A 13,872-nucleotide genomic window follows, 5' to 3' on the forward strand; every position below is an offset into this window, starting at 1 on the left:
GTAGGAGGCCCAGTTTCTCACCATGTGGACTGCTTCACAGGGTTGCTTGAGGGTCCCTAGGACATGGCAGGTGGCTTCTCTCGGAGCAAATGGTTCTAAGCCAGCCTTAAGAGACACACTCTGTTATTTCTGCAATATCCTATTGATTACATAGGTCACCCCTATTCAGTGCTGGGGTGAGCTACACAAAATTATGACTACCAGCAGGAAAGAATCATTGGGGCCATCTTGGAGACGAGCAACCAAAGATGGTGATAAGTACTGAGGAGGAAAGTTAAAACAGAGAAGCAAGATCCTGGGAGTAGGGTAGGGGTTAGAGCTACAGTTTTAGAAAGGTGTCTAAGAACGATCTCATTATCAAGGTGACATATAAAAAGTCTGAATGAGCTGAAGGAAAAAAGCCCTGTGGAAATCTGGGTCAGACAGGGAATAGCAAACATGGGCCCCTGAGATGGGAATGAGGATGAGGAGGATGATGATGACTGCAGCAACTCAAAGACGACTGTTGAATAATTAAATAAGCAATACATGGGAAGACAAAAAAAAAAATTAAGAAGCTATAGGCAGAAAAATACAAAACAAACTGCTAACTTCACTTCCTCAAAATTTTCAACTGTCTTCTCCTTAGGTTCATTTCAGCATTAGCAGTAACCCCGGTTAATTCACCACCGAACCCTTCTTGTCATGCTACCGGTCAGTGTGTGGCCCAGAAACAAGCCCTAAGCCCTACTTAAGACATCTATTTGTACTTTGAGAAGAAACGTGTTCAAGAAGAGGCTGATTCCTTTTGTGTGAGGAAGGCTATTGAAGCTCATGCACTTCATGAGCAGAAAGCTAAGCTCAGCCTTCTTTGATGCGAAAAGTTATCTCTGCTATAACCCCATTCCCATTAAAAACCTGCCTCCCCAAAATACTGCCATGAGTTTTCAATTAGAGGTTCTGTAATATCTTCTATAAAATTATATTTCAACAAATATACTTCACACACACACACACACACACACACACACAATGCTCTCTGCGAAGTGCTTTTCTATTACTCTTACTTCTTCACAGCTGTCCTGAAAGATAGGTTATTAATAATGCACCTAAGTGACTCTTTATGGGTTTGATGACTTTATAATTCTATTGACTCAATATATACAGAAATTTAGGAGCCTGATGAAAATTTTTAAGACCTGTACTTAAGATTCCAAAAGTTTCTTTTTAAAATTTTTTTTTTAAAGTTTTATTTATTTATTTGGCAGGGAGAGACACAGCGAGAGAGGGAACACAAGCAGGGGGAGTGGGAGAGGGAGAAGCAGGCTTCCCGCCCAGCAGGGAGCCCGATGCGGGGCTCGATCCCAGGACCTCGGGACCATGACCTGAGCCGAAGGCAGACGCCTAACGACTGAGCCACCCAGGCACCCCAGATTCCAAAAGTTTCTATATAGATCCTCTGCCTAAATTACCATGTGCTGAAGAATAAAATGGCATATCTACAAGAATATTTGGCACTACAAGTCAGTTCCAGCAGAACTCTCTGTTCCCTTGTAATTTCTCGTCTTAAGCAACTAGGCACAGCGTAAGAGGAAGTGATCCTTGGGAAATAACTTGTTCTGAATGTTAACAAAGCGAAGGCAAAGACTGCAGTTTTTCCCCTGGTCAATAACAAAACCTTTGCCCTTCACCCATTAACATATGAGTCACAGGGACTTAGCTTCCACAAGAGCAACTGTGGCAGAGACAGAGAAAGAAGAGGAGCTGTTTATTATGTTTATTACGAACGGAGGCAGGAGTGGGGTTCTAAGTCCCTGACTAATCCAGAGAGCCTGTGGCCATACTCTGGGCTGCAGTCACAAGGAAATTCAGCCACTCTGACACTCCATTCCCTCGCCACATCACCCTCCCCAACCCACCTTCCAGGATGTCCACCTCCATCTTCTCCCCTCCAGTCCCTCTGCAGAAGAGCTGTCATGAGATTTATTTATAGAATGCGGGTGCTGGTGTTACTTTGCACCTTTCTCACTGGGCATCACTGGTCTGTTTTCTTAGAGATTCAGTCTCAAGATCTGCCCTCAAAATCCAAAATAACCCACAAATAAAGAAATATTTGATATGTATCATAAAAAATTGTGGACAATAACCCTGTTGCAAAACTAGTTTTCAACACAAAAGCACATTTTTAAATGCTTCTCAACAATGAAAGACGTCCTGAAATATTACCTAACTGTAATTTCACTTTTTCATTAGAAGAAAAATATTTATTAATGTTTCAAAATTTACAAAAATTTATCTGAGATAATTTCCCCCGAAACATCACGGTGCCATTTACAAGAACTAGAAAAAGTCAGGGACGCCTGGGTGGCTCAGTGGGTTAAGAGTCTGTCTTCCACTCAGGTCATGTCCTAGAACCCAGTCCTGCATGGGGCTCCCTGCACAGCGGGGAGCCTGCTTCTCCCTCTGCCCGCCGCCCCCCCCTGCTTGTGCGAGCACACGCTCTCCCTCTGACAAATCAAATCTTAAAAAAAAAGAATTAGAAAAAGTCACATCAATAGATTAAATGATTTAATGCTTTGAATTAATTCTGAAATCAGTTCATGACAGAAGTAAAATAATTTGAAAGAAACTAAAATCCCATTATCCCCCTTACTTTTAAAATCATTCACCTAAAATTCTTGGTCCTTTTATTATAAATTAGAATAAAGTGCAAAGACACAACTCAAAACAAAACAAAAATTCCTAAGATAGCAAAGTCTCTGCTATTATCTATCTTCCTTCTGGTAAGGGGAAAGACAAGCAAGAAAATGATAAATAAACAAGATGCATTCAGATAGTGTTAAGTGCTTGGAAGAAGATAAAATATGGGCATGTGATAGAGAATGTGGGGTGTTCAGGGAGGGCCTGAGGTGACATACGAAGAGAGATTTGAATGATGTGGGTGGGGGCAGCCATGCCAAGGACAGGGGAAGGGGAGGACAGTCTGGGCAGAAGAGCCTGCAGGTGGTTGAGTCCCCAGGGGCTCAGTGTGGATAAACAGAGTCAACAGCAAGAAGAGTGGTAAAAAAGATAATGTCAGCAAGGAAGGCAGGGGCTCATCTAGGGCTTGTAGGCTATGGCAGTTCAAAATTCGTAACCTAGATTCTGATCCACATGATGACCACAGAATGAGGACTTACTCTGAACAAGCTTATATTCACTCGTCTCATACCACCCATGGGAAATCACCTACCCAGTAAACACACTGATCACCCACAATGTAAAAAGGCACAATTACAGAAGAACTTTTTAAAAGGGATGCCATGGAACCTTACTTAGGAATTTAAACAATGGTTTGTTCATCGTGATTTTCAAGATAATGATTAAGAACATAAGATCACTTACGTTAATAAACTCCAAAATAACAGAGAATGTTGCCACTTCAACATTAAACTTATACTTCATGCAATACCATGGGAGCTCTTCTGTTAAGATCTTGCCACTCAGCTAATTTTGTGATAACCTTGAAAAGCTCTTTCGTGACTTAGTTCTAAGTGTAGTAAGATTCCTGATCTTGTCTGGGTAAGATATTGTGAAGTACTGTGATGAAAAGCATAGTTTTTCAGCCCTATATCATCAACATGAATGTGAATGTGCTCAGTAACCACAAATACCCAACCCACATAAAATGGCACTCACGATGTTTTCTAGTCGCAATAATTACCCTTCATTTTGTAGGAAGAGAACAGAGGGGAGGACACCAAGATTTAGCATGCCTGCAAGAGGTATGCTTAATGCTCGTGATAGTCCTACGGGGTATTATCTCCAAGTGCAATGAGTTAGGTAACTTGGTCAAGGCCATAGGGTTTGTACCCAACTCCAAAGCTCATGCTCTTTCTAAATTAATCCTTAAAGCCTCCTGACTGATAGAAGTTGGTTAATTACCCGCATTAACTTATTCGACATGCACCTCTTAAGCTCTTGAAAAGCCTGTTTAATACCGGACTTAGGAAAAAAGAACAAATTTCTCCAAAGATAGCTTGTGCTGTTTTACTGTTCAAAACAGCTTCTCTGAAAAAGAGAGATATCACCATCTAGAAACGGAATTTTTTTTTTTTTAATGTGACAAGAGACGTATATTTTGACTAACCTGAAGTCTGAAGGCATGGCAACCCAGAAGGTGGGTTAAACAGGCAGGCAGATGTTACTGGCAAACATATGAGGGTGTGGACAGGGGGGGGTCTCAAAACCGTCCAGCCTTGTCTTAAAGAAAACGAACGTGCTCATAAACAAAGTGTGCAAGTCAGCCCATCTTGTTTTTGCTCCTCCACAGGCAGCAGATGGCATAACTAGTCGTATATGCTGACCCCCAAGAGCTTCCAGGAAGGGAGCTTTGAGCTGGGGAGCAGGTTCTGAGCTGCCTACTCTACTGCTGCCTCCAACACAGAGATCCCTGTCAGCAGGCTTCCAGGAGAAACTTAGAAAATGACAGTGAAATTCAAGGGGGGGAAAAACCCAAGAACCAAAAAACAAAACACTTGCATAAGCATTTTATTCAAACCCACATAAGGATTCACTCAGTTCTTGTTTACTTTGTTAATTCCTAGAATTACTTCATCAATAGTGGTTTTGGATGGAGGTCTTTCCCCCATTCAATATTTTTGACATGCTTGTACGAAAAACTTGTTAAAAACAAACAAAAAACCACCCCTCACAGTCAACAGAATTGTCTATTTTCCTCAGGAGTCATTTGGGAAATGACTTGATTAATCATGTATAATTTTTCAGGTGACACTCGCATAACAGCAGAGCAGACTTAAAGACTTTTTTTAAATCACACAACTTAGAGGACTCCAAGCTTCGCCTGTTCACGTCCCGCTTCGACCCAGGGGTTATTTGGCTGAACTGTTTTCCCGTTTCAACAACTTGAACACCAAGCAGCGGGACAAACAGGGCGGCCAGCTGAGGGCCCGCTCCCCGCCCCCCCCGCCCCCGCTGCGCAGACGGGAAATCTCCGCAGCCAGCTGCCCCACTCCTCCTCTCAGCCCCAAGTGGCCCCGAAACTACCCTGCTGTGGGGCTCTCAGTCTCATCGCTCCGTCGTCAACGAGCTCCCCGTTTGGGGACCCTCCCCGCGAGTGGGGTCTGTGCCGAAGCTGGGGGCCCGGGGGCGGAGCGAGGGCACGCTCGGGTCCTCGGCGAGCCCTTCCCCGGGGCGCGCTCTCAGAAACCGCTGCCCGGCGGGGGGCGGGGGGGGCGCGGGGCGGGGGGGGGGGCGCAGGGCCCCGGGGGCGCACGCGCTGGGCGCGCAGGGCAGGGCGAGACCCTCGGGTGGCTGCAGCCACCGCTGGGCAGGGGCTGAGGTCGACCGCTCGGGGTCGGGCTCCCGGGGGGGGACGGGGCAGGAGGGCAGCTCACCCGCGACGGCGGCGGTGACCAGGCCCAGCAACAGCAGCGGGAGAGCGGGCCGCGCGGGCCGGGGCATGACGGCGGCTGCGGACGCCGAGGGCTGCGCTCCTCGGAAGTGCGGGGCGCGGACCAACCCGCCCACGCGGCCGGCGGGGGGGGGGGGGGGGAGAAAGGCGAGGGGGAGGGGAGGGGGCCAGCCCGGGGCCGACCCGGCTGCAAGGGCCCGCCCGCGCGCCGCCTCTCCCACGTCTCTCTGGCGTTTGAACTGGCATAATTTCGGACTCTCAAAAATGTTACAAAAGGAGTCGGAAGAATTTCCATAACCCTTCAGCCAGCTTCTCTAAATATTAACATCGTATGTAACTCCCCAGTAAAATGGTCAAAGCCAGGAAATTAAAACTGGTACAATAGTATTCACTAATCTGCAGCCCTTACCACATCGCATCAGTTGTCCCCCTGATGATCTTTTTCTGTTCTAAAATCCAATCCATCATTTTATATGGCATCGAGATGACGACTCCTTAGTGTCCTTTAATGCGGGACATTTCCTCTGTCATTGTCTGTCTTTCCCCCATCTCGTTTGAAGAGTACTGGACACTTTGTAGCATGTCCTTCAGTTTTGGTTTGTCTTAGGTTTCCTCTTAAGGGAGATTGGAAGAACAGGATTCAGGTTTTTTTTGTTTGTTTGGCGAGAGTACCACAGAAGTGATGTGTCCTGCCCAGGAGAGACCCCCTGTCGATCTGTGTCATATTGGTGATGCTAGTTTTGATCACTTGGTTAAAGTGTCTGCCAGATTCCTCCTTTGGGTCTAATGATAAGAAACCTTTTCAAAGCCTCCACCCCGTGGACTACTTTTTTATTTTTATTTTTTTTAAGATTTTATTTTATTTGAGACAGAGAACACAAGCAGGGGTAGGGGCGGAGGAGAGGGAGAAGCAGGCTCCCCACTGAGCACCCAGCCTCATGCGGCTGGATGGGAGGACCCTGAAATCATGACCTGAGCTGGAGATCATGACCTGAGCTGAAGTCAGACGCTTAACCGACTGAGCCACCCAAATGCCCCCCTCAGATAACTTTTATTTGTTACCAGTTTCCTGGATTAAGTGTCATTAAACTATGCTTGCACAGCCCTTGATGAATTCTGCTCCTACCTTGAACTTCTAGCCTCCAGAAATGTGAAGCAATAAAGTTCTGTTGTTTAAGGAAAAAACAAAAAACAAAAATGATGCTTGCTATAATAGATATATAAATTAGACAACTGTAAATTGACTGGGGAGGGCATCTGGCACCAGACAACACAATGCACAAAACAGGGCCAAGTAAGACCCTGACATAGCCTCATATCATTAGCAAAAGAGTGCTTTAAAATCGAGTCTAAATTCAACAATAAAAAGCCAAGGAACTCAATTTAAAAATATACAAATTATCTGAATAGATACCTCACCAAAGAAGATATACAAATGGCAAAAAGCTTATGAAAACCCTCAACATCATATGTCACTAAAGAATTGCAAACTAAAACAAAAATGAGATACCACTATACACCTATTAGAATGGCTAAAATCCAAAACACTGACCAAACCAAATGTTGACGATGAGGAGCAAAAGGAACTCTCATTCATTGCTGGTGGAAATGCAAAATGGCACAACAGTTTGCAGCTTCTTGCAAAACTAAATATATTCCTACCATAGAAGTCAACAATTGTGCTTCCTAGTATTTATCTGAACAAGTTGATAACTTATATACACACAAAAAATTGCATATGTATGTTTACAGTAGCTTTATTCACAGTTGCTAAAACCTGAAAGCAACCAGGATGTCCTCCAATAGGTGAGGGACAAACTGTGGTACATCCATACAATGGAATATTATTCAGCATTAAAAAGAAATGAACTATCAAGTCATTAAAAGACGTGGAAGAACCTTATATAGTACAGTATTATTAGCTATAATCACTATACTGCACATTAGATCCCCCAAACTTCTTCATCTTATAACTGGAACTTTGTCCAACATCTCCCCACTTCCCCCACCCCCAAGCCCCTAGTAACCACAACTCTACACTCTTCTAGGAGTTCAGCTGTTTTCGATTTCATATATGTGATACCATACAGCATTTGTCTTTCTCTGTCTTACTTTTTTTTTTTGTATTGAGTTATAAGTTGACATATTACATTATATTAATTTCAAGTGTACAACATAATGATTCGATGTTTGTATATATTATTAAATGATTGCCATGAGTTTAGTTAACATCCATTGCCATTATAATTATAAATTTTTTTCTTAAAAATTTTTTTTTCTTGTGATGCTGACTTATTTCACTTAGCATAATGCTCTCAAGTTTCATCCATGTTGTCACAAATGCTAGGTTCCTTCTTTCTCTTGGCTAAATAATATTCCACTGTATATGTATGTGTGAGATATGTATATATATAAAGTTTTTTATCCATGCACCCACTGACAAATACTTAGGTTGCTTCTATGTCTTGGCTATTGTAAATAATGCTGCAGTGAACATGGGAGTGTAGATATCTCTTCAAGATGTTGTTCTCATTTCCTTCGAATAGACACCCAGAGGTGGGATTTGCTGGATTATATGGTAATTCAAGCCCCAACGTGGGGCTTGAACTCATGACCGCAAGATCAAGAGTTGCGTGCTCTACAGACTGACCTAGTCAGGCATCCCTGGTAATTCCATGTTTAATTTTTGAGGATGGGGTCTCTTCTTTCTTCTTCACAGACTCCTGTTCCTCAACTTTCCTGAAGTAAGTTAGGACAGGTAGAGGAAACCAATCAATTTTCCTAATGGTTGTCAGTACAAATATATGGTTTTTAATTTCATCGGGGCCCTATATGCCTTTTCTGTGATCCTTTTATTTGTCTTGGTCATTGTCCTCCCCCATTCTTCTGATCAGGTATTTCAAATTTTTTATTACTCTCTTCAAGCCAAGACCCAATTTGCTACTCACGTTTCTCAGCAGAAGACCTCCCTTTCTACTCAATAGAGATAGGGGGGCATGAGGTATAGACAAAAATCTTCAGTACTTACTGCTCTCCCCTCCTCTTCCACGCAGGTCTTCCTTGTGTGGCCTCAGAGAGGAAGGTAGGCTTCCCCAATCCATTCAAACCCAGTTCCTCTTTCTGTGGGCTTAGACCCACCCTTCTCCTCCATCTTCCCCAAGATCTTCTTCCATGACTCCATCTCTCTCCCCTTCATCATTAACTTCTCTCTGTCTACTCTTTGGGGTGTTTTGATTTGTCTGGTTTCTTTCCTCTCAGCTTCTAAACCTGTGAACCACTTTCCTCCTTCTTTGGAAAAAAACCTTCTTCCACCCTCCTCCCTCTAGCTGTGACCCAATCCCTGTCCTTTCCTTCTCCACTATACTTTTCAGCATTTCACTTTCCCCATTTTCTAGTTTCCCTTTTACTTCAAAGCTCACTCTGGATTCTGGCTCCGCTAGCTACATTTCCACTGGCTTAGATCACTAATGTTTTCCTAATTTCCAGAGTCCAGTTTTATCTGACTTTGCTTCTCTGTTGTTTAGCAATTGGAACAATGTTTACTTGATCTTACCTTGCATTAAAAGAGTATTTGGCCCGGAAACCTAACCCCTAGGGCTTCCCAGAGCTGATCGTCAGCCCACAGAAGGTTCCTGGGGTAGGTCCCTGGGCCGAGCATTGCTGAGATCCCTTTTGGCCTGAGATAGGGAGGAGGCCTAGATAACTTTAGGCCAAAAACAGAGTGAGTCCTCTTCTGTGTATTTCAGCTCCTGTAGGCCCAGGAGTGGGAAAAACAGGATGAAGAGGAAGGGCTGATGAGGAGATGCAAATAATCCAGGAAAAATGATAAAGGCCTGAATTAAGACAGTTGATAATGGAGACAGCCACTCTGTGAGAAGCCTGAGGTAAAATTGACAGAATTGTTGGATTAGGGAGATGAGAAAAAGAGGATGTGAGGATGAATTCTGGGTTTCTAGCTTGGGAGTAGAGGGGTATGGCGTCTTCATATTGAATGAAAGAGAGTATAAGAAGTAGAACTGGTTGGAAAAAAACTTTCTACAATTCTGCCTGTGATTAATTTAGCTTGGAAAAAAGAAATACACATATATTAAATCTGTTGAAATGTAGATATTGTAAGAATGCTTTAATTTAGAATATGCAGGGAATTAGGTGTAACTTTGTATAGATCATGAGGTCTAGTTAAAAAAAAAAAGTCTTTGAGATCTAGTTAAAATTTGTCTTCTTAAGACAAAATTACTGAACTAATAACAAGTCTTCGTTTCTCCAAAAGGGTTTTAGGATTAAATGAACCTAAGATAAAGGAATCTGAATCTTTTTCCCTAGCATAAACTCAGCAGTGGCATAAGGATCGGGGGTTACCAAACCATTGCAGTCATGTGCAGAGGGGACTCCCAGATAATGGTGACATCTTGCCCTAGGATCAGGGAGGGGAACATGTTGTGTGCGGGGTGAAGAGAGGAAAAAGAGGGTGATCATTGGTATCACTTCTACATTTGTCCCCTGTACCTGATCAGTCGGTATATTTACTTGCTTTTTTAGGTACCTGGTTTTGAGAGACCAATTTTGTTAGACCACAGGTGGGGGTTGGATAAGCTAGGGAAGACTGGAAAAGGCTTCTTCAGTTCTTCTGCAACAGGCAAAATGGGAAAAGGAACCCAATATGGGCAGTTCTGGTCATGCTGAGAAGGACTTTGAGGTAGATTGTCCAGTGGAAGTTAGAAATATGAGCCTGGAACTGAACATGTGACCTACTGACTTAAAAGTGGCTGACAAATGTCCTGGTTTGGGCAATGGGGGTAGGATCTCCTGAAGAAGCACCAAAAATGAGAAGTAAGTGGGCCAAAATTGGAATTTCTGCTGATCCAATAGTTAAAAGACTTGCTAAGAATTGCTGAGTCAAAGGCATCTGAAAAAGAAACTCAAATCAAACATTCAGAGATGTAGGATGATTATATTCTTTTTTTAAAAAAGATTTTGTTTATTTATTTATTTTGAGAGAGAGAGAGTAGGGGGACGGGGAGAGGGAGAGAGAAACCCAAGCAGACTCTGTGCCGAGAGTGGAGCCTGATGCAGGGCTCGATCTCACGACCCATGAGATCATGACCTGAGCCAAAAACAAGTTGGATGCTTAACCGACTGAACAACCCAGGTGCCCCTGATTGCATTTATTCTTTAAATAAAGGATACCTTGCATTACAACAACTGCACACTTATTTTTTGTTATACTATATGCCTAACATAATAAAACCCAACCTAGAGATATTTTTTCTGACAAGGACCAACAACAGTTTTACTTAAAAAAATAAAACAACTTTATTACAGCATCGCTACTATATATAACTGTACTTTTCTTTTTTTAAAGATTTTACTATTTATTATTTTATAAGTAATCTCTATACCCAATGTGGGGCTCGAATTCACAACCCCAAGATCAAGAGTTGCACGCTCTTCCAACTGAGCCAGCCAGGCACCGTGCATAGGTGTATTTTTCACGTCAAGTTGATTTAATTCTTTGAAGAAAGTCTTTAACAGCTAAAATTGTGCAGATGACAGGGCAAGAGGAATAGTCTAACAAATTCAATAAAAATATATCAGGACAACTGTATTATAGTTTTAGATTATAATAAAACTGTCTTAGAAAATTATAAGTTTATCATAGTATAAACACTCTAAATCTTAAAATAAATCTATGAATATTATACAAAAATATTCTAAAGTATAAACACTGAATAAAAAATTCATCATGTCCAATGGTGATGGACAATATAAAAATATATTTTTGCTGGTAAAATTTAAAGTGATAATCACAAAACAGTGTTTCCTTAATCATTTATCATCTAAAATATTTTAGTAGTAATCACAAGGTTTAGAGTTTCACTGTAAAATTTTCATTTTTACAAATGCAAGATATACAATTTCCTTCATAGACCCCTTTTCTCTAGCTTACAGAAAAGGGCAAAAAAGTAACACAAATTTCTTAGTCAAAATTTGGCATGTCATAGAAAGCATAAAAATTATGAAATCTTCAAGAACTTGTATCCTTAGCTGGTTCCCTTTAAGAGGAAAGAGTTATATATTGTACACAAGAAAAGACAAAAAACACACTGCTACAGTATATCTAAATCAATCTAAAAACAATGTTCTCACACTTTAGGAAAATGTTAAGTACTAAATTTCCTTTAAAAGCCATTGTTTTATGAATAACTATGACAAAGCAAAATATTTGCATTTAAACAATTTTGGTATGAAATATCTCTGGAGCGGTATAAGAAGCATCTTGCCAAAAGCATTATTTTACTGTGTAAAAAAGTAAGCATATCTCATTGTTTAATAATTTCTCCTAAATGCTACAAATGACTATTTTGAAATAATGTTGATATTATTTACAGTTATGTTTTTACCTTGAGGTACAAATTTCACATTAGGCTGGATATTTTTTTTAAGTAGGCTCCACACCCAGCATGGAGCCCTACGCAGGGCTTGAACTCACAAGCCTGAGATCAAGACCTGAGCTGAGATGAAGAGGTGGACACTTAACTAACTGAGCCACTGAGGCGCCCCTAAGCTAAATATTCTTAAAAGCTAAAAGGTAGATTTATGACCTAGTAACATGCCAATTTTAAGTCTCTAAGCAGTTGTGCTATTCATATATACATATCCTAGTTACTAACTACATTCTTACAGAGAAAAATGCACATTAAATTTATTACCCTGTAAATAATTTGGACTTTAGTTCCAGCTTTGGTTCTTTTCCATTCTATTAAGGTTCTCCATTCTATTAAGTAAAGTTTTAAACATGGCATTTTGTGGATAATTCGCTGTAGATACCAGCACAGCAATTAAACAACTGAAAAAGTACTTAGGATTTGTACTTTAGAACAGAGTAAATACTGACACTGGGAAAAACCGAAATGGCTCATTTTCCCTAACACGTTAGTGCAAATTAGCAAACTCTTAGAAGAATTTAGTCATTGAAAGTGGGAAGCATAATCTCATCTTCATTCATTCCTTGTTCATATCGAACTGAAGAGAAGCCCGGCCAGTGTGACCGGTTCCTTTGGAAGAGGAACCAAACCAGTGCACTGATGAGAGCTAAGACACTTAACACAGCAAATGTGATAGTTATTCCTCTGTAATCAGGGCCTAGAATAGGAAAAGGTTTGACATTGGAGGAGAGAATATAAAAGTCATCATTATTGATTTATACATTAGGCTGTGTGTCACGTGTGTAACCTCTGTACAAAACACAAGAAGTGCCTGATTGTTTCATAGCATTAACACAGAATGCAAACTCCATCATCAAACACTCAGGCGTTTTCTTTTCAGATTTAACTCTTTTCCCTTTCATTTAAATCCTATTCATTGTTTTAGCAATTTTCTTCTAAAGAAGTTAAAGCATTATCTTTATTCTCACTTTCCCCATCACCCTTTCAAGAACATCACATTCAGTGTATTACCTTACTTTGATAGCAAATTGTTAAAAGTTGTAAATTTTTGTGTTTGACTTACCTAGGGCCAAAGAAAGTGTTATTTGCTCTAAAGCAAATTTAAGACTTTAGGATGACTTCATTTAGCTCCAAGCTATTCAATTTCAAATGCTGTCCCAGACCTCTTCTTTGCATGCTGCCCAGACAGACTCAGTTTGTCCCCTTGCTTTAAATACTATCTCTATGCTGACCTCTCTTCTCTCTCATATGTCCAACTGCATGCTAGACATTCCATATGAATATCTCTTCTCCGTATGGACAGCTCAGAATGCCAAAACAGAACTCTTGGTTTATGCCACCATAACCCTGCTCCCCAGCTCCCCCCATAATCTTCCAGTTGTTTTCCATTTCACTCAGCATAGAACCTGAACTCTTGACCCTTGCTTCCAGACTCCTGGGTGTCTGGTGCCTGCCTACCTTTCAGATCTTCCTTGAGCACTCATCAAGCTCATTCTGCTTTAGGCTCTTTGTTCCAAACGGTAGTTCTGCCTGGTGGGCCTCTTCCCCTGATCTTTGCTTGGGCTGGCCTTTCAGATCTCAGCCTCAGTGTCTCCTGCTCTTAGATGTCGTCCCTGATAACCTAATCGAAAGTAGCCATCCCCCTACCCAGCACACAAAACAGGGCATGATGTATAAGCAGACACTCCAAATATTTTCTGAATCAATGCATGAATATACAAACACCAATCATCTAGCATTGGGGTTTCATATTTAATATTTACACACCAAAAAGACATTTTTATGCTAAATCTTCAAAACTGTTGCTGTGAAAAATTTATAGCTCCTTTCTCTAGAAATGAAATTAAGATAAGATTTTTATGGTTATTTTATATGTCAATTCATGATGAAATCTAAGTTTAAATTATGACTTCCTATAGATGCTCCTTCCAGGAAATTTTAAGTAATTAAGTCCAGTTTTGCACTGTTGCTAAATTAATCATGAGTTTTATGGGAATGAGGAGAAAGGAAGCAAACTAACTGCAGAATTAGACC

The 13,872-nt window shown here is 41.3% G+C and overlaps 1 protein-coding gene across 2 annotated transcripts in view; it reads right to left on the reverse strand.

Moving 5' to 3' along the window:
- Positions 1 to 13,872, reverse strand: part of LY75 (lymphocyte antigen 75) — a 128,546-nt gene that overhangs the window by 22,531 nt on the left and 92,143 nt on the right. Inside the window, exon 35 of one of the 2 annotated variants that reach the window (XM_064586599.1) lies at positions 10,373 to 12,535. The exons of the other annotated variant lie outside the window; for it this stretch is intronic. Within the exon in view, the coding sequence (XP_064442669.1) occupies positions 12,357 to 12,535 (179 nt within the window). The 3' untranslated portion in view covers positions 10,373 to 12,356. Of the gene's footprint in view, positions 1 to 10,372; positions 12,536 to 13,872 lie in introns of those variants that run through there. 2 annotated transcript variants of the gene reach the window in all.

The sequence above is a fragment of the Mirounga angustirostris genome, unplaced genomic scaffold (assembly GCF_029215605.1).
Source record: "Mirounga angustirostris isolate CCGP_5_RB_7025 unplaced genomic scaffold, mMirAng1.0.hap1 SCAF_3, whole genome shotgun sequence".
NCBI classification, from domain to species: Eukaryota; Metazoa; Chordata; class Mammalia; order Carnivora; family Phocidae; genus Mirounga; species Mirounga angustirostris.